The sequence below is a fragment of the Nymphaea colorata genome, chromosome 11 (assembly GCF_008831285.2).
Source record: "Nymphaea colorata isolate Beijing-Zhang1983 chromosome 11, ASM883128v2, whole genome shotgun sequence".
NCBI lineage: Eukaryota > Viridiplantae > Streptophyta > Magnoliopsida > Nymphaeales > Nymphaeaceae > Nymphaea > Nymphaea colorata.
The window spans coordinates 16,595,398-16,622,576 of record NC_045148.1 but is presented as its reverse complement, the minus strand read 5'-3'; the positions used below and the strand labels follow the sequence as shown (position 1 = coordinate 16,622,576).

The window sequence follows — 27,179 nt, the reverse complement described above, 5'->3', positions numbered from 1 at the left end:
TCGCTTATGTAGACCTCAGAGCAGCAGCAGGTAATATAGGAACTCTTGATTTATGCCGTGAAGCCTGTTTGAACAACTGCTCCTGTAAAGCAGTCTTCTTCAATTCTCAGAATGGAAGTACCGGTGGTAATTGCTACTTGTTTGACCAGGTCTTCTCAATTAGAATAGACCCATTATACAACCAGACCTATACTTCGAGGGCGTTTTTCAAAGTATCAAGACTGTCAATATCTCAACCTCAACCTCCTATGTCTGAGTCACAAGGTGAAGGAGAACAGCATAGCAAGTACGCTAAGGCCATCATCGGAATTGCAGTTGGATCATTGGCGGTTGCGGTTTTTGTTGCTGGAATTATTGTGTTTCGAGTCAAAAGGAAGAGGATGAAGAGGAAGGTGAATTGGACCAATTGCCTGGAATGATGCCCAGGAGATTTTCTTGTGAAGAGTTGAAGACGGCCACTGGGGTTTTTCAAATGATCCTCGGTCAGGGAGGGTTCGGTGCTGTTTTCCAGGGAGTCCTGAGCGACGGCATCCAAGTTGCAGTGAAGAGGCTGGACAATAAAGGGCAGGGGACAAAGGAGTTTGTGGGAGAGGTTCAAACCATTGGTCGCATCCATCACATCAATCTGGTAAGGCTGGTAGGTTTCTGTGCTACGAAATCACACAGACTCCTGGTCTATGAGTATATGTCCAAGGGCTCGTTAGATAAATGGATTTTCCATGAAAATGATAACCCAAATCTTGATTGGAAAACCAGGATGAACATCATAATCGGCATGGCAAAAGGGTTGTGCTATCTTCATGAAGAGTGCTGTCAGAGAATCGCGCACTTGGACATCAAACCGCAGAATATTCTCTTGGATGAAAGTTTCAAAGCTAAAGTTTCAGATTTTGGTTTGTCTAAGCTGATCAGGAGAGATGAGAGCCAAGTATTTACCACCATGAGAGGAACCCCAGGCTACCTCGCGCCGGAGTGGCTGAGTGCCGCCATATCAGAGAAGGCCGACGTTTACAGCTTCGGAGTAGTGGTCATGGAAATTGTCTGTGGAAGAAAGAACCTGGACCCTTCTCAGCCTGAAGAAAGCAGGCATTTACGCCCTGTTTGGTTGGAGGGAAAGGGAGGGAAAGGGATGGAGGGAAAGGGAGGGAAATGAATGGAAAGGGAAGGGAAGGGAAGAGAAAGGGAAGGGAAGGGAATAAAATGGAAAGAGGTGATTATAAAAGCTTGTTTGGATAAAAGTGAATGGAATGGAAAGGAAACTATACAATTTATAATAATACCCACAATAGTCAAAAGGTTGAGAGGCAGGGAGAAAAAAAACGTGGAGGGGTATTGTAGGTAGTCAACACTTTTGTACTTACTCCATTTCCTTTCCCTCCCAATCCGTCCGATTTGGGAGGGATTGAATTTACACTATACAATCCTTTCATTTCTTTTCCTTTCCTTTCCCTCCCCTCCCATCCAAACAGACTTTCTCTCTTTCCCTTCCTTTCCCTCCTTTCTAATTAGCCAACCAAACACAAGAGGGATTGCTGAATCCCTCCCTTTCCCTCCCTTTCCTTCCAACCAAACAGGCCCTTTTACTGAAACTGCTGCAACTCTCCGCACAAGAGAACCAACTCTTAGATCTTGTCGACATGGTAAACGAAGAAAAATCACATTATGGAGAAGATGCAATGAGAGTAATGAGGATTGCGATATGGTGCTTGCAGAATGATCACACCAAGAGGCCTCCAATGTCTCAGGTGGTAAAGGCTTTGGAGGGAGCCATGGTTTTGGACGCAGGCCACATTGATTTTGGCACTTTCCATACATTGGAGCCTCAATCAGGACCTGAAACGCAAAGTGGATCAGAAATACAGACGGGAACAAACGATTCTCTTTTCCTTTCAGGTCCCAGGTGAAACCTATGCTGTACACCTATTGGTTTTTTCCCGTTTCTTTCACCAAATTGCGTCACAAAATCGTGTACTTAGTCTACTCCAGAATTTAATATTTGATGGTATTGCTTTTCCTGGCCATAGGGATGATATTCTTACAGCAGCCACATTCTATTTTCAAAACTCATGCGATGCCTCAGACATGTTGCATCTTGGTGACTTTCGAATGCCGCAATCTTCACACTCTACTTGGTAGAATGCGAAGAAAAGTAACCACTGTACATTCATTTGTTTCTATTGTATATTTTGTTGCGGACAGGGGCGAGCTGAACTCCCGTAGCTGTGATCTTTTTTTACCGTATTGTGGCAGCTCTTGTTCTTCTGTGTGCTAAACATATTAAAACTTCTATACTTGGAAATATGTCATGAGTAATTCAAGTTTCTTTTATCTTAATGGCACTTGATATGGGTTGTCTGTCATACTCAAAGAATTCATATTACAGAGCTCCAAGAGTTCAATCTCAGTTGGGGAAGGGTGCCCTCTGATTCCTAAATAACTCATCCTTGTGGACGTTATTGCTTTTCCATTATATGGATGACCTTTTCCATCTAACTTCTGATCACTTGGGGGCTGGGGCCCATATTAAGTTTGGATCCATCCAGTTCCGGATCTGGTATACATTTAGTAGAGGGTCCACTTAAAGATAGCACACAAGAGGCATGGTTGCAGTCTCATGGTTCATTTCTGACGCTGAGCGAAACTTGATTTCGAACAACCCCATTGTCTGCCTGACTTTGATGCTGCCTTTTGAAAAATCTTCTTTGGATGATTTGTCCATGGGACATGATTCCTGATCTTCAAGGAATCAGAACATTTTTGCCTTTGTTTAGTGCAGGGAAATTGAAATGATGGCTATTTCTTCCATACTATCTTTGTTTTTTTATTGTCGTTTGGCTGCTTGGACGCACTTCTTTTTTTTTTTTTTCCTAAAAAGGTACATTTCGCAGTTTACATATCGCAAATTATTTTCACATGTTAATTCTCCAAAACATACTGTCCACCTAGTTGTTGGGACTCCGTAACAAAAGGCAAAAGGTGAATCCTGGTGAAGGTCAGACACTGTAAGTGATTAAAAGTGTTGACATAATCGGGGGATTTGTTGACGGTCTTCTCCAGAACTTCTCAAATGGTCCAACCATTTAGAGATTTTGTCCAGAACTTCTCAAATGGTCCAAACCATTTAGAGATTTTTTTTTTACGTTTGTGAGAGAGAGAGAGCGACAAGATGGAAATTCAATAACAAAAGAAGCTGGATGAAGGATGAAGATGATTTGGTGAAGTTACAAGCGAAGGACTCGCTTCGTTCGATTCCGGTAGTTTATTGGACTCTTTTAAAGCGAAAAAAATGACTCGAAAAGTAAATATTAAGACGCCGCTTTAAGAAGCTTCAGTTGACTGATTCGTGAGCATCGTAACAAGCCGACATGATTTATTGTGTGGTGCTTCTTGTTGTTGAGCGAAACCTGTGCGGCGAAGTGAGATGACGCCATTTCATTTCCCACCGCAGTTCTATATTATGCCCCAAACTTTACGCAGAAATTATTGGTTGTAAATGACAGAAAAGTGAAGTGTCCTTTGAGACGATGGCTGAAGATCGTTGGCTGGCAGTGACTGCGACGGCAGCGAATGCCAGCAGTCCAAAGTTGACTACATTTTCTTCCATGAACAGGGAGGGTAAAATGAAGGCAGAGGTTGAAAACAGAAACAGAGACAGAGAACAGGGAGGATAAGAGGTTGTGTGTGTGGTGCATTTATTTGAGAGAAACCTCTGTGGCGAAGTGGAGTTGACGCCATTTCAACTCTCACCACGGTCCTATATGCCCCAAACTTTACGCCAGCATTGTTTTCCTCTCAAATAGAAATCTGATAACCCGAGTATTATATCACATCTCCACCTCCCAGTAAAAGAAACTCATGAGAGAGAGAGAGAGATAGAAGGATGCTCATGTCAAAATTGGCCATCTTCCTCTTGGCATGCTACTGCAACTGCTACTGCCAGTTTCTGCTTGCTTCTGCCCAATCGTCGCCTGCCTTCTTGGCTTTCAATGGAAGCTTCAAATGGGATGTTACAGGCGAAAGAGAAATCCTCAAAAGTGAATCAACCAACCCTGTTTTTGCGTGTGGCTTCATCGAGGATGGAACCTCTTACAACTTCTCCATCTCCATTTATGCTGATGAACCATCAACCGCTAGGGTGGTGGTCTGGACTGCAAACACAGACAAGCCTCTGGATGATAACTCAGCCCTCAAGCTCGCTCAAGACGGTAACTTGGAGTTGGTGTATGGAAATGGTAGTGTTGCTTGGTCCACACGCACATCCGGTAAGCCTGTAACAGCCATGAAACTGGAAGAAACAGGAAATTTGGTGCTCCTTGATGCAGAGAACAGAACGCTATGGCAGTCTTTCGATCACCCTACGGACACTCTGGTTGCCGGTCAAAGGCTGCAGGAAGGTCAGAGACTTACATCTTTTTCCAACTCCCCCAAAGCTTCATACTTTGTTTTAGCGAAAGATGGTGATTTGAGAGCATTCATCGACGGTAAGCCGCCTCAGATGTATCTCCAATTGAAGGATTTCCGCAAGCTCGTAAGAGAGTGCAGAAACTATACTACAAGCAGATATAATAGTTACGCAAAGCTGCTTAATGTCACAAGAGAGAACTGCAACAAAACAACGCCCCAGTTCTTGATCATAGCCTCGGTTTATGGAAACACCACACAGCCGCCTCTCATTAGATCTCCCAACCATTTCCTGAAGCTGGAGTCTGATGGACGGCTGGTGGTCTATGATTGGAACGCTGATGGGAGTGGATGGATGCTTCAAGAGTTTGGAAATAACGACTCAAACCCATGTCTATATCCTTTAAGATGTGGCCGTTTTGGTGTTTGCAACAACGGAGACTGCAGTTGCCCGACCACTTCTAAAGGTGAAGACAATTATTTCAAGCACTCGAATCCTCAACTTCCACATATGGGGTGTGAGGAAATCGGTTCAGTCCCTTCCTGCAAGGAGCCTAACAACTGGAGCTTAGTGGATTTTGGCAACTATTCTTATTTTGGTTATGTAGACTCCAATGCAGCAGCAGGTGATATAATAAGTCTTGATGCATGTCGTAAAGCTTGCCTCTACAACTGCTCCTGTAAAGCTGCCTTTTTCAATTATCAGAATGATAATAGTACAAGTAAGTGCTATTTGTTAGGCGAGGTCTTCTCAATCAGGGCAGAGACGTTAGAAGGAGGGACCTATATTTCTCGGGCATTTTTCAAAGTATCAAACTGGTCAGTACCTCAAGATCATCGAAAACAGGATGATCCCAAGGACGCCTTGTCCATTATTGGAATTGCAATGGGATCTTCGGCAGTTGCCGTTTTTGTTGTGGGGACAATTGTTTTTTTGGTCATGAGGAAAAGGGAAGAAGAAGATGAAGGGGAAGATGAATTGGACCAAGTTTCTGGAATGGTGCCCAGGAGATTTTCTTATGAAGAATTGAAGACCGCAACTGGGGATTTTCAGACGATTCTTGGCCAGGGAGGTTTTGGTTCTGTTTTTGAGGGAGTCCTGAATGATGGCACGCGCATTGCAGTGAAGAGGCTGGACAACATAGGGCAGGGGATGAAGGAGTTTGTAGCAGAGGTTCAAACAATTGGCAGCATTCACCACATGAATCTGGTAAGGCTGGTGGGTTTCTGTGCTAGAAAATCACACAGGCTCCTGGTCTATGAGTACATGTCCAATGGCTCATTGGACAAGTGGATCTTCCATGAAAATGGGAACCCAAGTCTTGATTGGAAAACTAGACAGAGCATCATAATCGGCACCTCAAAAGGGTTGTGCTATCTCCATGAAGAGTGCAGTCACAGAATTGCACACTTGGACGTCAAACCACAGAACATACTTCTTGATGAAAATTACAGTGCTAAGCTTTCAGATTTTGGTTTGTCTAAGCTAATCAGCAGAGATCAGAGTCAAGTGGTGACCACCATGAGAGGAACACCTGGTTACCTCGCACCAGAGTGGTTGAGCGCAAGTATCTCAGAGAAAGCCGATGTCTACAGCTTCGGAGTAGTGGTCATGGAAGTCGTTTGTGGAAGAAGGAACCTGGACCTTTCTCAGCCAGAAGGAAGCAGACACTTACTAAAACTGTTGTACTTGGCACAAGAGAACCAACTGTTGGATCTTGTTGACATGACGGATGAAGAAAGGTCACGTGATGGAGAAGAAGCAGTGAGAGTAATGAGGATTGCAATGTGGTGCTTGCAGAATGATGACACCAGGAGGCCCCCAATGTCTCAGGTGGTAAAGGCTTTGGAGGGAACCATAGAACTGGATGGCCACATTGAGCTTGATCCTTTCTATGCAATGGAGCGGCGATCGTCTTCACAGACGCAGAGTGGATCAGAAACTCAAAGTGACACCCAATTCCTTCTACTTTCAGGCCCTAGGTAAAAGCTTGGCTTCACATCCATGGTCCTGAACACCAATGTTCGACTATCGTTTTGAAGTAATTAGGACAAATTATGTTCTTCACGAACCAGCGGAGTTCTGCTTCTTTTAATTGTCCTTCTGAAGATAGTTGATGACAGTTTTTTTTTTCCAAACTATATTGCTTTTTATTGTTAATTGCTGCGTATTTATGGACAATTTAAAAAAGTATTTAGAATTATACCCACCAATCTGGCTGAATAACAGAGCTTCAAATCTCTCTCTCTCCCTCTCTCTCTCTCTACACATTTTGGGCAAAATCAGATCAAACGTTATGGTCAATTTCTCTATCATTACCTTATATGGGTAAATCTGCATTGAGGAGCTGAGCTTCCAGACTTGGGTTCTTTTCTTACCACTATAGCAGCTTGTTTTGTTTGCTCAGTGTCATCAAAACATGTGAAAGTTGCTTTACATGGAGATATTTCATGAGCAAATTCAAGTTTATTCTTGCTTAGTAGCATTAATTGCATATTGTCAAACTCAAATATGTTTGATAGCTTCGAAATCTTCAGTCTGACGCTACCAGAGATTTTAAAATCATGGATCTGTGGTCAGACCCTTCCCCACTCTGACCACAAATCCATGGTTTTACAAGGCAACTCAGATTGAAGATTATCAATTGAGAAATTTACTGTTTGTTTGAGCTGTAGATTTAACCGAACGTGGATCTAAAATCAGCCTCGGTTCTATCAAACATATAGACATGCTTGGCTTCCGTTGGATGTACTGAGATCCATTGCATATCGACCCTGCTGATGCACATTGTATCATTGTTAAAGAAACAAGATGGATGAAAAGAGCGACTCTTTCATCTAAATGTTTATAAATATCAGATCTTATGATGCTAGTGATATTCAAGTAGGGTTGTTAGTCTAACTTCGGGTTTGAATTCACTTACACAGAATTTGATTTAATCAAATCAAATAAACACTGGATCTAAGCAATTCTATTTTAAAATATGGTGATAGCTACACTGCCACCAGTGCTCGTATATCTCATATCATCAACGCTGCACTTTACTTTCTTCATTGAGTTAAAGAGTGATTGTTTGATCCATTGATTTAAGGAACACAACTGTGATGGTGGGAGAGGTTGTTATATATATATATGTCACGGAGATATTTCATGGGCTCATCCAAGTTCGTCTTATCTTAGTAGAACGGAGTACAGAAATGATTTATATAAACGTTAATGGCTTTCAGATTTACATGCACTGCAGCACAGATATTCAGCAATTTCGCCTCTGTTGAAGATAGGTGATCTCCTCTCAAATTTTCACGTTTCTTCTTTTTCTGTCAGCAGATAAACCTATTTATGTTTCCACTGTTACGGCATAACATATGCAACTTAGCAGCATTGGCGGATCCCTTTATTCTGTTCATTAGCATTTCAGATTCGAGCGTAGAACCTTCTACTAATTTGATAAGAAATACTTGAACCGATTAGATTCTCTCTTTCCTTGTACCAGATTCATACTTAATCGATTCAATATCAATCCGTTAAATTCTGAGGAACCCTTACATTTACATAATACATAAGAAAACAACTCATTATAGGATTACCGTGACCACCTATTGAGTTATTTAATTAAAGTTAGACATCTTGAAAAAGTCACTCAATTTGAGACCAATTCTTAGTGGTAAGAGTCGCTCAATCTCAGACCAATTCTTAGTGGTGGGCCTTGTGTTGCCGTTGATAGGATGAGTCATTTTTTTTATAGGGCATTAAATATATAGTATTAAAATTTATGAGATAGTGACTCGGGTCTCCTATAATATAACTGGACATAAGTCTACCTATACAACTGGATCTAACTACCAAGAACTAATTCTTGATTTCATTATACTTTTTCAAATTTTGCATAATGATAGATAGTTCGCTTAACATTGTTATTGTCATAATTATGAGGGAAAAGGGAGGATTCGACCAGGCCCACTGCAGCCGATGAGAAGCAGATGAAGAAGGGAAATGGAAGCAAGAAAGTGCGCAGACGAATGATTACTTAATAATAAAGTGTACATTGAAAAATATGAAGGGATTTTAAGAAGCTTTGGTATAAGCTGTGCAGAGAACCAAAACTCGACCATGGCAGTTCCAGGCAGCTTCGAGCGAGGGAAAGAGGGAGATCCGGGGTGCCTCCTTTTGCCTATCAAACTTGAGACCCGAGGTAAAATGCATCTTAAATCCTCTGATTTAAAATTCTCGAATATCAAATCCACTATCGATCTAAAATCCTAAGCAAACAAACACGGCCTTGCTAAAACTTCTTTGAAAGTACATGTTAAAGAGCATACGACGGCTACGGTCCTCGTCTTGACACGTAGATGTAGATAAGCACTTGGACACTTTTTTTTTTCTTTCAAAAAAGTACATTTTGAAGTTTACATATCGCATATTATTTTTGCATGTTATTTTTCCAAAACATACTGTTCACTTGATGTTGGAACTCCATAGAGGCAAAAGCCAGGCGATTGAAGGTATTGACGTCATCAGAGGATTTGTTGATGGTCTTTTATAACTACCCAAATGGTCCAACCATCAAAGCATACAAATTTTTATGATTTTTATAAGAAAAAGAGAGAGCTGTTAAAATAAAAATGCATAATAAAATTTGGGAACAAAAAGTTCGATACATAAAAATAAAATAATAGAATGAAGTATACAAAAAGACAGCAACACAATAAAACAAAATAAGAAAGGTGAAAAAAAAGTGGATAGACGGAGTGGTAGAATCACATAACAGTAAACAAACGCAAAGTAGAGATCACCCTACCTATCAAGAATAGGTACTTCTGAAGATCCTGTTATTGCGCTCTTAGTAAATGTGCCACTAAAAAGATATAAGCCACAACCTCCAAACACGATTCCAGGAAAATAACAGCTAGGAAGGAATGAAATAAAGAAAAAAAAAGGTGAATGGAAGACAACTAGACAAGTTTAAAAGTCTACGAACTAATGAATACTAAAAAACACTATAACAAGACAGAAAGAGTTGATGAATACTAAAAAACACTATAACAAGACCGAAAGAGTTGACAAAATAGAAATTCAATACCAAACTAGAGTTAGTCAAAGAACCCAAAAAATAGATGACAAAATAGAAATTCAATACCAAATGAGAGTAGTAGTCAAAGAGAATGACTCGCTTCCTTCTATTCCGGTAGTTTTATTGAACTCCTTTTAAAGCTAAAAAATCGACTCTAAAAGTAAATATTAGGACGCCGCTTTAAGAAACTTCAGTTGACTGATTCATGAGCATCGTAACAACCCGACATGATTTAGTTTTTGGTGAGATAACGCCATTTCATCTCCCACAACAGTTCTATATGCCCCAAACGTTACATCGCAATTATTGGTTGTAAATGACAGAAAAGTAAAGCGTCTTTTGCGACCATGGCTGAAGATCGTTGGCTGCAGTGATAGCGACGGCAACAATTGCCAGCAGTCCAAAGTTGACTACATTTTCTTCCTTGAACAGGGAGGCTAAAATGAAGGCAGAGGTTGGAAACAAGTGAGGAGCAGAGGATTCTCATGGAAAACTGCGGCATCATCTTCTTGACATGCTGCTGCTACCTTTTTCTGATATCTTCTGCTCAGCTTCCACCCTTCTTGGCTGTTGGGAAGAACTTCATATGGAATGTTAGCAGCGAAGGATACATCCTCCAAACTCAATCGACTAACCCCACCTTTGCTTGTGGCTTCCATAGTAATGGCACCTCCTACTACTTCTCCGTCTTCATGTCTGCTGATCTAACTTCTTCATCATCAGAGAATCAGACGGTGATGGTCTGGACTGCAAACCGAGACGAGCATCTGGATGCTAGCTCCATCCTCAGGCTCTCTCAGGACGGTAACTTGGAGTTAGTTGATGGAGGTCGCGATGTTATTTGGAAAGCAGGAACAGCAGATAACTATAAGAGTATAACCGCCATGAAACTCGAAGAGTCAGGAAACTTGGTGCTCCTTGATGCGGATAATGCGACAGTATGGCATGTTGGGATTTCTCCCCATAATGCATATACAAAACCAAATGTATATACTCTAAAACAGGATCATGCTCATGCTAAATCATTGAAATAAACGAAACCTTAAACTGAAGCGGAAGCGTACCTGAATCCATCTGATCTGGTGCACGGGAAGATCGCAGCAGGGTCTTCTAGAGTACGTGCGGCGCGCTTGAGGTCTCTCTCAAATGGGGAAGAGGAAAACCCTAGAAACCAATGTTTCAGGCAACCATTGCACGACCCCAAGGACCACTACCATTTTATAATAAGGACAATTATGGATTCCACCCATCAAAGAGTCCGTAATTTCGTACTGGTATCTATACATTTCAAAATTACCCCATACCATCTAAAATGACGTAATATACCAAAATGCAATCACTTAAGCGGATATTTACATTAAGCCAGCCATAATGTCTGAAATTCCTTATAGACATATGTCGGCCCACCAATTGATCTTACAATCTCCCACTTGGGCCAAATATGTCTTACTACATTCAGACATTACATAAAACCTTAGGAGCTCATAATTACTATCTCATTAAACGTCATTTTCACCAATCTCGTCCATGACCATATCAACACAGAACCAAAGCGGCTTTCGCTATATCAAAATTAGCTAAACCGTCAATGATTACAAATGTTAACATAACCAATGACATAGATCTGATATGGATGTATAGCATGAGAATTACATGCAATGTGATTACAACATGTCTATTCTCAACTGGTCCAACTTTAAAACCTGATGGAGATAAAAAATAAACACATTAAATACAGAATGGAACCAAAGAACTTTAAACTTTATTCTGCACAAAACTAAATATGTGTCCATACATTAGAGCAAACAAAATACAAACTCCCACTAAACCAGCACATTATCCAAGGATAACACCTCCATATGAACAACATGTTCGTGAAAGACCTTATGTGTTAAACCCTTGGTAAGCGGATCCGCAAATCATAGAGTTTGTCCCAATGTGCTCTAAAGACACCTGACCATTCTGTATCATCTCTTTAACAGCAAAAAAAAACTTAATGTCGATGTGCTTCGACTTTGACAAACTGTGGCTGTTATAAGAGTACATGACTGCTGAATTATTGTCACACAACAACCTTAGTGGTATTTCTATACCATACATAATACGCAGCCTCGTGACAAAATTCTGTAATCACAAAACCTGATTGGATGTTATTATCTTGGCACCCAGCAAAGTCAGAATCTAAATACCCAATGATCTCCCACTGGTCTGACTTCCTGTATGTGAGCATAAAACCTTTTGTTCTTTGTAAGTACTTCAATACCCTTTTGGCTGCTTTCCAATGATACATTCCAAGATCACTTAAGTATCTGCCAAACATTCCAACGATAAATGCAATATCCGGACGAGTACAAACCTGAGCATACATAAGGCTTCCCACAACAAACGAATAGGGAATCCTTTCCATTTCCTTAGATTCGATTTCACTTTTAGGGCACTGTTTGAGACTAAACTTGTCTCCTTTAACAACTGGAGTATCTTCTGGTTTATAATCCTTCATGCCATATCGCTGAAGCACCTTATCAATGTAGGCCTTTTGTGATAATCCAAAAATACCCCGAGAACGATCTCGAAATATTTTAGATTCCTAATACAAAAGATGCACAACTAAGATCCTTCATGTCAAACTGCCGATGACAAAAATTTCTTAGTTTCATGCAATATACACACATCAATACTTGCTAGCAATATATCATCGACATATAAAACCAGAAAGATAAATTTGCCCCACTGAAGTTTTGGTATACACATTCATCAACCATATTAGTCTCGAAACCAAATGAAACTATAGCTTGATGAAATTTGTAATACCACTGACGGGAAGCTTGCTTTAGCCCATAGATGGATTTCTTAAGCTTGCAAACCATTTTTTTTGCATTTCCTGAAGCAAAGTTTTCTGGTTGCACCATATATATCGTTTCATCAATGTCTCCTTTTAGAAATACTGTCTCAACATCCATCTGATGCAGCTCTAAGTCAAAATGAGCCACAAGTGCCATTATGGTCCTAAAAGAGTCTTTCGACGAAACTGGAGAGAAAGTCTCTGTATAATCAATGCCTTTCTTTTGAGTAAAGCTCTTTGTAACAAGACGTGTCTTATACCTTTCGATGTTTTCTAATGAATCCCTCCTGGTTTTAAATATTCATTTACAACCAATGGGTTTCACACCTTCAGGCAAGGGAACAACATCCCATACGTCATTGTCCATCATGGACTTTATTTCTTCACTCATGGCATCTATCCACTTATGAGATTTAGAACTCTTTATTGCTTGCTGGAAGTTAATAGGATCATCTTCCATTAAGTCCATATCAACATCATGTTCTTGGAGATAGACAAAATCATTTGAAATTGTATTTCTCCTCTCTCTAGTGGATCTCCTCAGTGGCACCTCTACTTGATTTTCTTGATGTTGTTGAGTTTGTTCTTCAGTATAGAGATCGACATCATTGCCTTCTTCTGAATAGAGTGGACTCAGGTCCCTCTTCAAAGACAATGCTTCTAACCTGATCACCTCCCCAAACTCAATATCCTCAAAGAAATGGGCATTTCCCTTTTAAAGAAAGACTTACTGAATGAATTATAAAACTTAAGGCTGGGCATCGGGCCGGCCCGATAAAAATGTAAAAATGAAGCCCAATAACCTAAACGGGCCGGCCCGAGGCCCGGCCCGTTTCTAAACGGGCTGGGCCGAGCCCAAGTCATATCGGGCCTCGGGCTTCGGTCAAGGCCCGAGGCCCGGCCCGGCCCGATTAATAATGGGCCGGGCGGGCTGAGATGGGCTTCGGCCCGGCCCGTTATTGAAAAAACTCAGACACAACGAATGCATGAGGCAGCACAATTTACAGCTTCTGATGATGAAACACCATGGAGTATCAAGTTCTTTTATAGGCACATTGATAGTTTACAGACTGAAGACCTTCACGGCAGCCGGCACACGGTCACCGGAGAAGGCAGCCGATGGCGACAGCGACGACCGGAGGAGCAGCCGATGGGCGAAGAGGAGGCAATGCCGCAAATGCAATCTCTCGAGTCTCGACGGGCGACGGTGACGACGGAAGTTCGAAAAGTAAACCCTAACTCTCTAAGCTCAAGTTCATTTTTATTTAACCCTAGGTCCCTAACGAGTAACGAAGTTCATTTAAAAAAAAAAAAAAAAGAACGGGCTTCGCGGGCCGCCACCGATCAAAGCGGCTGGCCCGCGCCCGGCCCGTTAGTTAGACTACTATAAAAGCAAGGCCCGCGCCCGGGACCGAGTCGGGCCGGGTACCAGGTACCGGGTACCCGGCGGCGGCCCGGCCCGGTGCCCAGGCTTAATAAAACTTATAACCCCTTAATGTTTGTTCATTTTCCCTTTATACATGCAATGCAAACATTAAAGTCTGCAAAATCAAGGGACTCAAGAATTCTTTTTGACATAAGCCTTTATATTCTCTTTTCAGAGATATGTCCTAAACGTCAATGCCACAACATAATAGAATTCTAATTTGCTCATTTTACTTTTAGTACCACTAGACATAACATGCAAGATTTCATTATATAAAGCAACCGTATCAAGCAAATAAAGGTTATCGCTACTAGACAAAGAACCAGTGACAATCAAATTTGAATACAGAAACAACTTAAATTTACTTCCTCCAAATGAACAATAATAACCAAACTTGTTCAATGAGGAAATAGGAACCAAATTCCATCTAAAAGACGGTACCACATAAGTTTCTGTCAAATTCAAATAGCAACCAGTTTTTAACAATAACCAAAAATCTGCTATGGCTTCAACCTTCGCCTTCTTGCCATCGCCCACATAGATGAATCTTTCAGCATCATTTAGCGTTCGACAATTTTGGCAGCTTTGCATAGATACTATGTGAGTAGTAACACTGAATCTACCCACAAAGTACTCCTGAGTACTGAAGTTAAATTAACCTTCGAACAAACCAAAGTGAGAAGTGTACATTTCATTTCACGTCATGCGTGATACTCAGTACAATCCTCTTTCATATGACCTTCACCCTTACAAAAGAAGCAGCCTAAAAGGCCTTCCTTATGCTTCTTCTGTTTCTTAACGGATGATTGGTCAATGGCAACTTCTATAACAGTCTTTCTTTTCTTACTTGAAAAAATCGAATCATTTAACTCATGAATAGTACTCATAATTTGCAAATATCATATAAGCAGAACTCACTGTACAAAGAACAAACCAAAGCATGCTCACAATCAATACATGTACAAAGATGAAACAACAAATATAAATGAATTTAAACACAATGGTCCAAAACCCCATCACAAGGTACTGGTGCAACGTTAATATCCAATCTTTAGATTGAAATACTAACTGCAAGTGGTATTCTTGGTCAACAATGAATATATATAATTAACTCTGTCAAACAACGAGCCTATCTTTGGATTGACTCACTATTCAAATGGAAACCTGAAAAATTATCACATATTCATTGCCCTGTATACTTAAACCTGACCAAGCAACAATCCTCCTTTGGATTGATCATGGACCGCATGGATCAAGTATACTATCATTTAATGTTCAAAACAGGCAAATTCGTACAATAGATGTCACTTTGGCGACATAAAGTACAAACGTACTCATTTTAAACAACAAGACATGGCCAAAGATCAAATTCATAATCCAAATATTCATCTAAAGTACACCCATAATTTTAATAACATGCAAAACATGATACATGAATTAAAATTTACATACAAAATTTGCCATTCATTGAATACAAAACCAAAAGATTCAATGATGTGACACATACAAAATTGCCTTACATGAATCCAAAACCTGATGCATAAACCAAATTACCATACATGTATGCCCTACATTAAATCCAAAACCAAAATGATTCAATGAAATGGACCCAAAAGAGTCCAAAATTTATAAACCGGTACCATAATCGTGCTTAAGAGGGTCAAGAACTACTGAATCGGCCTTAAAATTGACTGTATCGTTCTTAAACCACAACAAAAACACCCACAAAGGCCCTAAATATGGTTGAACCAGTCTAAAAATTGGACGAACCGTTCAAAATTAGACCGTATCGGTTCCAAAACCCAATGAACCGGTTAAAAATGGCAAAAATAGGTTCAAAAACTGAATGAACCGGTCCTGAAAGCCCTGAATCGGTTCTAAAACTGAATGAACCGGTCCCAAAATGGTCTGAATCGGGTTTAAAAGGTCTGAACCGGTTCTAAAACTGAATGAACCGCTCCACCAAATGTCTGAATCGATCCCCGAAGGTGCGAACCGGTTCCAAAAGGGTACGAGCCGGTTTGAAAACCAACTGAACCGGTCCAGAAAAGATCTGAATCGGTCCCAACATGTCAGAACCGGTTCTAAATCGAGTTGAATCGGTCTGAAACTGAATGAACCGGTTCGATTCTTTTCAAAACCGGTTTGACAATAACGAACCGTTTCTTAAAAGTTAAACCATGGATACGGGTCGGGTCCGACAGGACCCAACCCGGTCCAAAAAAACTTAACGCGGGCGCAGGCGCGGCAAACGAATTTTTTTTTTTTTAAAAGCTAATGGATCCGGATCGAGTCTGCAAGACCCGACCCGGTCCGCCCGCCCGCTCGACCGTGCGAGCGATCACAGGCGTTGCCTCCACTGCTCGCCTGCCGAACGGCAGGCAGGCGGTGAAGCTCCACCGGGAGGCCACCCAACTGCGTGGGTGGCCGCCGGCGGGCGCCGCCAGGACGGCCGGCCGTCGCCCGCCAAAAAAAATGGCCAATACCGCCGGTTTGATCCTCTGCTTTTGCAAATCTGCCCCTTTCCTATTTTGTGCATTTGCATCGAGAACGAGAGAGCCACCGGAGAGCTGGGTGGGCGCCGGCGAGAGGCACGGCGCCGTCCAGCGACGGGAAACTCCTCCGGCGGTGGAGATGCGCAGGTGGGTGCCGGAATCGGGCCCTCCCGCTCCACTGCCTTCCCTCTTGTCGCCTACCCTGTTTCCCCTTTCTTCTATCGCCTGCAACGCCCGACGCAAGGGAGCCACCGGTGTTGTTGGGTGGTCGCCGACGGGCGCCGCCTGGACGGCCAGAAGCCACCCGTCGCCCATCCGGCGACCGACGCCCGCTGATCCGGCCGTCCCCTTCCTTATGCGTCGTCTCCATATGGCTGCAACGGAAGCCCGACGGCTTCCGTCGCACGCCCTTTACATTTTTTTGTTTTTTTTGAAAAACAAAAACTTGCAGTCGAAGAATCAAAAGGGGAAACATCCGAATGGGAATAACGCACAAAATCATCAATAATCAACGATTTAACGAAGAACATAGGCTCTGATACCAATTGTTGGGATTTCTCCCCATAACGCATATACAAAACCAAATGTATATACCATAAAACATGATCATGCTCACGCTCAATCATTGAAATAAACGAAACCTTAAACTGAAGCGGAAGCGTACCGAAATCCATCTGATCTGGTGCACGGGAAGATCGCAGCAGGGTCTTCCAGAGTACGTGCGGCGCGCTTGAGGTCTCTTTCAGATGGGGAAGAGGAAAACCCTAGAAACCAATGTTTCAGGCAACCATTGCACGACCCTAGGGACCACTACCATTTTATAATAAGGACAATTACGGATTCCACCCATCAAAGAGTCTGTAATTCCGTACTGGTATATATACATTTCAAAATTACCTCATACCATCTAAAATGACGTAATATCCCAAAATGCAATCACTTAAGCGGATATTTACATTAAGACAGCGATAATGTCTGAAATTCCTCATAGACATATGTCGGCCCACCAATTGATCTTACATGGCAGTCTTTTGATCACCCCACGGATACTCTGTTGCAGGACATCAGCTGAAGGATGGGCAGAAACTTACATCTTCTTCCAGCTCTACTAATGCCTCATATTTTGTCTCAACGAAAGACGGTGATTTGAGCGCGTTCATCGACGATGGGCCACCTCAGATGTATCTCCAGTTGAAGGATTTCAGCAAAACAGCAAGTCGGTGCATTAACACTGGTAACTCCACTGGAAGGCTGCGTTGCGGACCAACTAAGGCCCAGTTCTTGATCACATTTTCCCTTTATCGGAGCAGTCCCAAGACTGTCAGGAAGACTGCGAATCATTTCATAAGGCTGGAGTCTGATGGACGGCTGATGGTTTATGATTGGAACACTAATGAGAATGAATGGATGTCCTCTGATTTGGGAAATCCATACTCAGATGCATGTCTGTATCCCCTGAAATGTGGCCGTTTTGTTGTTTGCAAGGACGGACAGTGCAGTTGCCCGATCACTTTTAAAGGTGAAGACAAGTATTTCAAGCACTTGGATCCTCAACTTCCAGATAAGGGGTGTGAGGAAGTCGGTTCAGTCCCTTCCTGCAAGAAGCCTAACGACGGGAGCTTAGTGGATTTTGGCAACTATTCTTATTTCGCTTATGTAGACCCCAGTGCACCAGCAGGTAATATAGTAACTCTTAATGCATGCCGTGAAGCCTGTTTGAACCACTGCTCCTGTCATGCCGTCTTCTTTAATTCTCAGAATGGTAGTACCCCTGGTAATTGCTACTTGTTCGACCAGGTCTTCTCAATTAGAGTAGAGCCATTATACAACCAGGCCTATACTTCCCGGGCGTTTGTCAAAGTATCAAGCCTGTCAATATCTCAACCTCAACCCCCTATGTCTGAGTCACAAGGTGAAGGAGAACAGCATAGGAATAACAAGTACGCTAAGTCCATAATCGGAATTGCAGTTGGATCATTGGCAGTTGCGGTTTTTGTTGCTGGAACTATTATGTTTCTAGTCAAAAGGAAAAGGGAAGAAGAAGATGATGAAGAGGAAGATGAATTGGACCAATTGCCTGGAATGATGCCCAGGAGATTTTCTTATGAAGAGTTGAAGACGGCCACTGGAGATTTTCAAATGATCCTCGGTCAGGGAGGGTTCGGTGCTGTTTTCCGGGGAGTCCTGAGCGACGGCATCCAAGTTGCAGTGAAGAGGCTGGACAATAAAGGGCAGGGGACAAAGGAGTTTGTGGCAGAGGTTCAAACCATTGGCCGCATCCACCACATGAATCTGGTAAGGCTGGTAGGTTTCTGTGCTACGAAATCACACAGACTCCTGGTCTATGAGTATCTGTCCAATGGCTCATTAGATAGATGGATTTTCCATGAAAATGATAACCCAATTCTTGATTGGAAAACCAGGATGAACATCATAATCGGCATGGCAAAAGGGTTATGCTATCTTCATGAAGAGTGCTGTCAGAAAATTGCGCACTTGGACATCAAACCGCAGAATATTCTCTTGGATGAAAGTTTCAATGCTAAAGTTTCAGATTTTGGTTTGTCTAAGCTGATAAGGAGGGATGAGAGCCAAGTATTTACCACCATGAGAGGAACCCGGGGCTACCTCGCGCCGGAGTGGCTGAGTGCCGCCATATCAGAGAGGGCCGACGTTTACAGCTTTGGAGTAGTGGTCATGGAAATTGTCTGTGGAAGAAAGAACCTGGACCCTTCTCAGCCTGAAGAAAGCAGGCATTTACTGAAACTGCTGCAACTCTCCGCACAAGAGAACCAGCTCTTAGAGCTTGTCGACATGGTAAACGAAGAAAAATCACATTATGGAGAAGATGCAATGAGAGTAATGAGGATTGCGATGTGGTGCTTGCAGAATGATCACAACAAGAGGCCTCCAATGTCTCAGGTGGTAAAGGCTTTGGAGGGAACCATAGAACTGGATGGCCACATTGAGCTTGATCCTTTCTATGCAACGGAGCGGCGATCGTCTTCACAGACGCAGAGTGGATCAGAAACTCAAAGTGACACCCAATCCCTTCTGCTTTCAGGCTCTAGGTAAAGCTTGGCTTCACATCCATGGTCCTGAACACCAATGTTCGCATTGTTTTGAAGTAATTAGGACAAATTATGTTCTTCACGAACCAGCGGAGTTCTGCTTCTTTTAATTGTCCGTGTGAAGATAGTTGATGACAGGTTTTTTTTTTTTTCCAAACTATATTGCTTTTTATTGTTAATTGCTGCTTATTTATGGACAATTTGAATAAGTATTTAGAATTGTACCCACCAATCTAGCTGAATAACAGAGCTTCAAATCTCTCTCTCTCCCTCTCTCTCTACACATTTTGGGCAAAATCAGAGCAAACGTTATGGTCAATTTCTCTATCGTTACCTTTTATGGGTAAACCTGCATTGAGGAGCTGAGCTTCCAGACTTGGGTGCTTTTCTTACCACCATAGCAGCTTGTTTTGTTTGCTCAGTGTCATGAAAACATGTGAAAGTTGCTTTACATGGAGATGTTTCACGAGCAAATTCAAGTTTATTCTTGCTTAGTAGCACTAATTGCATATTGTCAAACTCAAATATGTTTGATAGCTTCGAATCTTCAGTCTGAGGCTACCACAGATTTTAAAATCATGGATATGTGGTCAGACCCTTCCCCTCTCTGACTACAAATCCATGGTTTTTACAAGGCAACTCAGATTGAACATTCTCAATTGAGAAATTTACTGTTTGTTTAAGCTGTAGATTTAACCCAACGTGGATCTAAAATCAGCCTCGGATCTGTCAAACATATAGACATGCTTGGCTTCCTTTAGATTTACTGAGATCCATTGCATATGGACCCGGCTGATGCACATTGTATCATTGTTAAAGAAACAAGATTGATGAAAAGAGCGACTCTTTCATCCAAATGATTATAAATTTCACATCTTATAATGCTAGTCATATTCAAGTAGGGTTCTTAGTCTAACTTCGGGTTTGAATTCACTTACGCAGAATTTGATTAAATCAAATCAACTAAACGCTGGATCTAAGCAATTCTATTTTTGAATATGGTGATAGGTACACTGCTACCAGTGCTCGTATATCTCATATCATCAACGCTGCACTTTGCTTTCTTCATTGAGTTGAAGAGTGATTGTTTGATCCATTGAGTTAAGGAACGCAACTGTGATGGTGGGGGAGGTCGTCATTGATATTTATATATAAGCGAGTTGTCATGGAGATATTTCATGGGCTCATTCAAGTTAGTGTCTTAGTAGTACGGAGTACAGAAATGATTTATATAAACGTTAATGGCTTTCAGATTTACATGCACTGCAGCACATATATTCAGCAATTTCGCCTTTGTTGAAGATGGGTGATCTCCTCTCAAATTTTTACGTTTCTTCTTTTCCTGTCATCAGATAAACCTATTTATGATTCCACACTTACGGCATGACATATGCGACTTAGTAGCACTGGTGGATTCCTTTATTCTTTATTCTGTTCATTAACATTTCAGATTCGAGCTGGTGGATTCTTTTATTCTTTATTCTGTTCATTAACATTTCAGATTCGAGCGTAGAATCTTCTATTAATTCGATACGAAATGCCTGAACCGATTAGATTCCCTCTTTTCCTTGTAGGAGATTCCTACTTAATTGATCAAATCTCAATCCGTTGAATTCTGAGGAACTCTTAATAGGATTACCTTGACCCCCTATTGAGTTATTTAGTTAAAGTTAGATGTCTTGCAAAAGTCACTCCATTTGGGACCAATTCTTAGTGGTGGGCCTTCTGTTGATGTTGATAGGAGGAGTCATTTCTTTTTTCTGGGGCAGTAAATATATAATATTAAAATTTATGAGATAGTGACTGGGTCTTGTGAAGCTGTCACATATAATATAACTACACCTAAGTCTACCTATATAACTGGACCTAAGACCTAACTACCAAGGACTAATTCTTGATTTATTTATACTATTTCAAAGTTTGCAGAATGATAGTTCGCTTTAAATAATTATGATGGCAAAGGGGGAAAAGGGAGGATTCGACCAGGCCCACTGCAGCGGATGAGAAGCAGGGAGAAGCGGATGAAGAAGGGAAATCGAAGGAAGAAGTGCGCAGACGAATGATGATTGAATAATAAAGTATAGATTGAAAAACGTGAAGGGATTTTAAGAGGCTTTGGTATAAGCTGTGCAGAGAACCAAAGACTCGGCCATGGCAGTTCCAGGCAGCTTCGAACGAGAGAAAGAAGAAGTGCTGTGCAGAGAACCAAAGACTCGGCCAAGGCAGTTCCAGGCAGCTTCGAACGAGAGAAAGAAGAAGTGCTCAGGCGAAAGATGACTGAATAATAAAGTATAGATTGAAAAACGTGAAGGGATTTTAAGAAGCTTTGGTATAAGCTGTGCAGGAACCAAAGACTCGGCCATGGCAGTTCCAGCCTGCTTCGAACGAGAGAAAGAAGAAGTGCTCAGGCGAAAGATGACTGAATAATAAAGTATAGATTGAAGAACGTGAAGGGATTTTAAGAAGTTTGGTATAAGCTGTGCAGAGAACCAAAGACTCGACCATGGCAGTTCCAGGCAGCTTCGAACGAGAGAAAGAAGAAGTGCTCAGGCGAAAGATGACTGAATAATAAAGTATAGATTGAAAAACGTGAAGGGATTTTAAGAAGTTTGGTATATGCAGTGCAGAGAACCAAAGACTCGACCATGGCAGTTCCAGGCAGCTTCGAACGAGAGAAAGAAGAAGTGCCCAGACGAAAGATGACTGAATAATAAAGTGTAGATTGAAAAACGTGAAGGGATTTTAAGAAGCTTTGGTATATGCTGTGCAGAGAACCAAAGACTCGACCATGGCAGTTCCAGGCAGCTTCGAACGAGAGAAAGAAGAAGTGCTCAGGCGAAAGATGACTGAATAATAAAGTATAGATTGAAAAACGTGAAGGGATTTTAAGAAGTTTGGTATATGCAGTGCAGAGAACCAAAGACTCGACCATGGCAGTTCCAGGCAGCTTCGAACGAGAGAAAGAAGAAGTGCCCAGACGAAAGATGACTGAATAATAAAGTGTAGATTGAAAAACGTGAAGGGATTTTAAGAAGCTTTGGTATAAGCTGTGCAGAGAACCAAAGACTCGACCATGGCAGCTCCAGACTGCTTCGAACGAGAGAAAGAAGAAGTGCTCAGGCGAAAGATGACTGAATAATAAAGTATAGATTGAAAAACATGAAGGGATTTTAAGAAGTTTGGTATATGCAGTGCAGAGAACGAAAGACTCGACCATGGCAGTTCCAGGCAGCTTCGAACGAGAGAAAGAAGAAGTGCCCAGACGAAAGATGACTGAATAATAAAGTGTAGATTGAAAAACGTGAAGGGATTTTAAGAAGCTTTGGTATAAGCTGTGCAGAGAACCAAAGACTCGACCATGGCAGTTCCAGGCAGCTTCGAACGAGAGAAAGAAGAAGTGCTCAGGCGAAAAGATGACTGAATAATAAAGTATAGATTGAAAAACGTGAAGGGATTTTAAGAAGTTTGGTATATGCAGTGCAGAGAACCAAAGACTCGACCATGGCAGTTCCAGGCAGCTTAAGAAGTGCCCAGACGAAAGATGACTGAATAATAAAGTATAGATTGAAGAACGTGGAGGGATTTTAAGAAGCTTTGGTATAAGCTGTGCAGAGAACCAAAGACTCCGACCATGGCAGTTCCAGGCAGCATCGAACGAGAGAAAAAGGGAGATCCGGGGTGTCTCCTTTTGACGATCAAACTTGAGACCCGAGGTAACATGCATCTTAAATTCTCTGATTTAAAATTCTCGAATCTCAAATCCACCATTGATCTAAAATCCGAAGCAAACAAACACGGCCTTGCTGAAACCTCTTTGAAGGCAGAACGAAAAAGTACCTGTTAAGAAGCTGTGTTGTATGCATACGACGGCTACGGTCCTCGTCTTGACACGTAGATGTGTATAAGGCGACACACTTGGACACACTTTTTTTTTTCTCTAAAAAATACATTTTGCAGTTTACATATCGCATATCATTTTTACATGTTAATTATCCAAAACATTATGTTCACTTGATGATGGGGATTCCGTAACAAAGAGGCAAAAGTGTATGATGTTGAAAAGCTGAAGTCCAGGTGATTAAAGGTATTGACGTGGTCGGAGGATTTGTTGACGGTCCTCTTCATAACTACATAAGATCAAATGCAAAACAAAACTTGAGAATAAAAAATTCCAAATCCTAAAAACTAAATAGTAAAACGGAGTGTACAAGACAACACAATAAACTAAAATAAAAGGGGTGAAAAGAAAATAAATAGACGGAGTGACATAAAAAGTAGTAAACGAAAGACGGAGTCGTAGTTAAATAGCAATGTGGACGTCACCTTACACATCACCTTACACAAGACTACTATAGAATATGTTAATGAAGGTATTCCTGAAGACCTGTTATTGTGCTCCTTTCAAATGCGCCATTAAAAATATATAAACCACAACTTTCAAACACTACCCCACAAAATTAATAGATGGGAAGAAAGGAAGGACAATAAAGAAAAAAAAAAGTGAATGGAAGATAGGTTTAAAAGGGTACAATTAAGAAATACTATGCATTGACAAGAACACTATAAAAAAAATAAAAAGTCTCATGAAATAGAAATTCAATAGCAAACTTGAGTGTAGTAGTCAAACAACACAAAAAAAATCCGCATAAAGATAAAAGAGAAAGTAAGCATACAAAGAAGCGAACAAAAAGGCACAAAAAATATACCAAAAAACAAGAGGAAAAAAAAAATGTGTGTGTATGTCAACATAAAAAGAAGCTGGACGAAGAGGATTTGGTGAGGTTCTAAAGAGAAGGACTCGCTTCGTTCGATTCCTGTAGTTTATTGGACCCTTTTAAAAAGCGAAAAAAATGACTCGAAAAGTAAATATTAGGACGCCGCTTTAAGAAACTTCAGTTGACTGATTCGTGACCCGACATGATTTATTGAGTGGTGCGGGCGAAGTGAGATGACGCCATTTCATCTCCAGCACAGTTCTATATGGCCCCAAACTTTACGCCTCAATTATTGGTTCTAAATGACAGAAATGTAAAGAGTCTTTTGCGACCATGGCTGAAGATCGTTGGCTGGCAGTGACTGCGATGGCAACAAAATGCCAGCAGTCCAAAGTTGACTACATTTTCTTCCTTGAACAGGGAGGCTAAAATGAAGGCAGAGGTTGGAAACAAGTGAGGAGCAGAGGATTCTCATGGAAAACTGCGGCATCATCTTCTTGACATGCTGCTGCTACCTTTTTCTGATATCTTCTGCTCAGCTTCCACCCTTCTTGGCTGTTGGGAAGAACTTCATATGGAATGTTAGCAGCGAAGGATACATCCTCCAAACTCAATCGACTAACCCCACCTTTGCTTGTGGCTTCCATAGTAATGGCACCTCCTACTACTTCTCCGTCTTCATGTCTGCTGATCTAACTTCTTCATCATCAGAGAATCAGACGGTGACGGTCTGGACTGCAAACCGAGACGAGCATCTGGATGCTAGCTCCATCCTCAGGCTCTCTCAGGACGGTAACTTGGAGTTAGTTGATGGAGGTCGCGATGTTATTTGGAAAGCAGGAACAGCAGATAACTATAAGAGTATAACCGCCATGAAACTCGAAGAGTGGGGAAACTTGGTGCTCCTTGATGCGGATAATGCGACAGTATGGCAGTCTTTTGATCACCCCACGGACACTCTGGTTGGAAGACATCAGCTGAAGGATGGGCAGAAACTTACATCTTCTTCCAGTTCTACTAATGCCTCATATTTTGTCTCAACGAAAGACGGTGATTTGAGCGCATTCATCGACGATGGGACACCTCAGATGTATCTCCAGTTGAAGGATTTCAGCAAAAGCGTACTTCGGTGCACTAACACTGGTCACTCCACTGGAGGGCTGCCTTGCAGACCAACTGTGGCCCCGTTCTTGATCACATTTTCCCTTTATGGGAACAGTCCCAAGACTGTCAGAAAGACTGCGAATCATTTCATAAAGCTGGAGTCTGATGGACGGCTGATGGTTTATGATTGGAACACTAATGAGAATGAATGGATGTCCTCTGAGTTGGGAAATCCATACTCAGATGCATGTCTGTATCCCCTGAAATGTGGCCGTTTTGGTGTTTGCAAGGACGGACAGTGCAGTTGCCCGATCACTCCTAAAGGTGAAGACAAGTATTTCAAGCACTTGGATCCTCAACTTCCAGATAAGGGGTGTGAAGGAGTCAATTCAGTCCCTTCCTGCAAGAAGCCTAACGACGGGATCTTAGTGGATTTTGGCAACTATTCTTCTTTCGCTTATGTAGACCTCAGTACAGCAGCAGGTAATATAGGAACTCTTGATTTATGCCGTGAAGCCTGTTTGAACAACTGCTCCTGTAAAGCAGTCTTCTTCAATTCTCAGAATGGAAGTACCGGTGGTAATTGCTACTTGTTCGACCAGGTCTTCTCAATTAGAATAGACCCATTATACAACCAGACCTATACTTCCAGGGCGTTTTTCAAAGTATCAAGACTGTCAATATCTCAACCTCAACCTCCTATGTCTGAGTCACAAGGTGAAGGAGAACAGCATAGGAAACACAAGTACGCTAAGGCCATCATCGGAATTGCAGTTGGATCATTGGCGGTTGCGGTTTTTGTTGCTGGAATTATTGTGTTTCTAGTCAAAAGGAAGAGGGAAGAAGAAGAGGATAAAGAGGAAGATGAATTGGACCAATTGCCTGGAATGATGCCCAGGAGATTTTCTTATGAAGAGTCGAAGACGGCCACTGGGGATTTTCAAATGATCCTCGGTCAGGGAGGGTTCGGTGCTGTTTTCCGGGGAGTCCTGAGCGACGGAATCCAAGTTGCAGTGAAGAGGCTGGACAATAAAGGGCAGGGGACAAAGGAGTTTGTGGCAGAGGTTCAAACCATTGGCCGCATCCACCACATGAATCTGGTAAGTTTGGTAGGTTTCTGTGCTACGAAATCACACAGACTCCTGGTCTATGAGTATCTGTCCAATGGCTCATTAGATAAATGGATTTTCCATGAAAATGATAACCCAAATCTTGATTGGAAAACCAGGATGAACATCATAATCGGCACGGCAAAAGGGCTATGCTATCTTCACGAAGAGTGCTGTCAGAGAATCGCGCATTTGGACATCAAACCGCAGAACATTCTCTTGGATGAAAGTTTCAATGCTAAGCTTTCAGATTTTGGTTTGTCTAAGCTGATCAGCAGGGATGAGAGCCAAGTATTTACCACCATGAGAGGAACCCCTGGCTACCTCGCGCCGGAGTGGCTGAGCGCCGCCATATCAGAGAAGGCCGACGTTTACAGCTTCGGAGTAGTGGTCATGGAAATTGTCTGTGGAAGAAAGAACCTGGACCCTTCTCAGCCTGAAGAAAGCAGGCATTTACTGAAACTGCTGCAACTCTCCGCACAAGAGAACCAACTGTTAGATCTTGTCGACATGGTAATCGAAGAAAAATCACATTATGGAGAAGATGCAATGAGAGTAATGAGGGTTGCAATGTGGTGCTTGCAGGATGATCACACCAAGAGGCCTCCAATGTCTCAGGTGGTAAAGGCTTTGGAGGAAGCCATGGATTTGGGTGGAGGCCACATTGATTTTGGCACTTTCCATACATTGGAGCCTCAATCAGGACCTGAAACGCAAAGTGGATCAGAAATACAGATGGGAACAAACGATTCTCTTTTCCTTTCAGGTCCCAGGTGAAACCTATGCTGTATACCTATTGGTTTTTTCCCCTTTCTTTCACCAAACTGCGTCACAAAATCGTGTACTCAGTCTACTCCAGAATTTAATATTCGATGGTATTGCTTTTCATGGCCATGGGGATGATATTCTTACAGCAGCCACATTCTATTTTCAAAAATTATGTG

The 27,179-nt window shown here is 41.9% G+C and overlaps 5 protein-coding genes across 5 annotated transcripts; all 5 read left to right on the top strand.

The window, feature by feature from the left end:
* Positions 1-374: 374 nt before the first annotated feature.
* On the top strand, positions 375-2,148 carry LOC116264815 (G-type lectin S-receptor-like serine/threonine-protein kinase SD2-5). The gene is made up of 2 exons (XM_031645225.1): positions 375-1,099; positions 1,575-2,148. The coding sequence occupies exons 1-2, from the start codon at positions 416-418 to the stop codon at positions 1,902-1,904; spliced, it is 1,014 nt and encodes a 337-aa protein (XP_031501085.1). The 5' UTR covers positions 375-415; the 3' UTR covers positions 1,905-2,148.
* A 1,486-nt stretch (positions 2,149-3,634) lies between these two features.
* On the top strand, positions 3,635-6,615 carry LOC116263703 (G-type lectin S-receptor-like serine/threonine-protein kinase SD2-5). Its single transcript, XM_031643438.2, has one exon. It carries the CDS (start codon positions 3,881-3,883, stop codon positions 6,386-6,388), a length of 2,508 nt encoding a protein of 835 aa, XP_031499298.1. The 5' UTR covers positions 3,635-3,880; the 3' UTR covers positions 6,389-6,615.
* A 3,343-nt stretch (positions 6,616-9,958) lies between these two features.
* Positions 9,959-18,626, top strand: LOC126410498 (G-type lectin S-receptor-like serine/threonine-protein kinase SD2-5). Its single transcript, XM_050080363.1, has 3 exons — positions 9,959-10,346; positions 17,297-18,531; positions 18,612-18,626. Exons 1-3 carry the CDS (start codon positions 9,959-9,961, stop codon positions 18,624-18,626), a joined length of 1,638 nt encoding a protein of 545 aa, XP_049936320.1.
* Positions 18,540-19,339, top strand: LOC116263598 (G-type lectin S-receptor-like serine/threonine-protein kinase SD2-5). The gene has a single exon (XM_031643333.2). The coding sequence runs from the start codon at positions 18,661-18,663 to the stop codon at positions 19,309-19,311; it is 651 nt and encodes a 216-aa protein (XP_031499193.2). The 5' UTR covers positions 18,540-18,660; the 3' UTR covers positions 19,312-19,339.
* A 5,009-nt stretch (positions 19,340-24,348) lies between these two features.
* Positions 24,349-27,121, top strand: LOC116263504 (G-type lectin S-receptor-like serine/threonine-protein kinase SD2-5). Its single transcript, XM_031643234.2, has one exon. It carries the CDS (start codon positions 24,496-24,498, stop codon positions 27,010-27,012), a length of 2,517 nt encoding a protein of 838 aa, XP_031499094.1. The 5' UTR covers positions 24,349-24,495; the 3' UTR covers positions 27,013-27,121.
* The last annotated feature ends 58 nt before the right edge of the window (positions 27,122-27,179 follow it).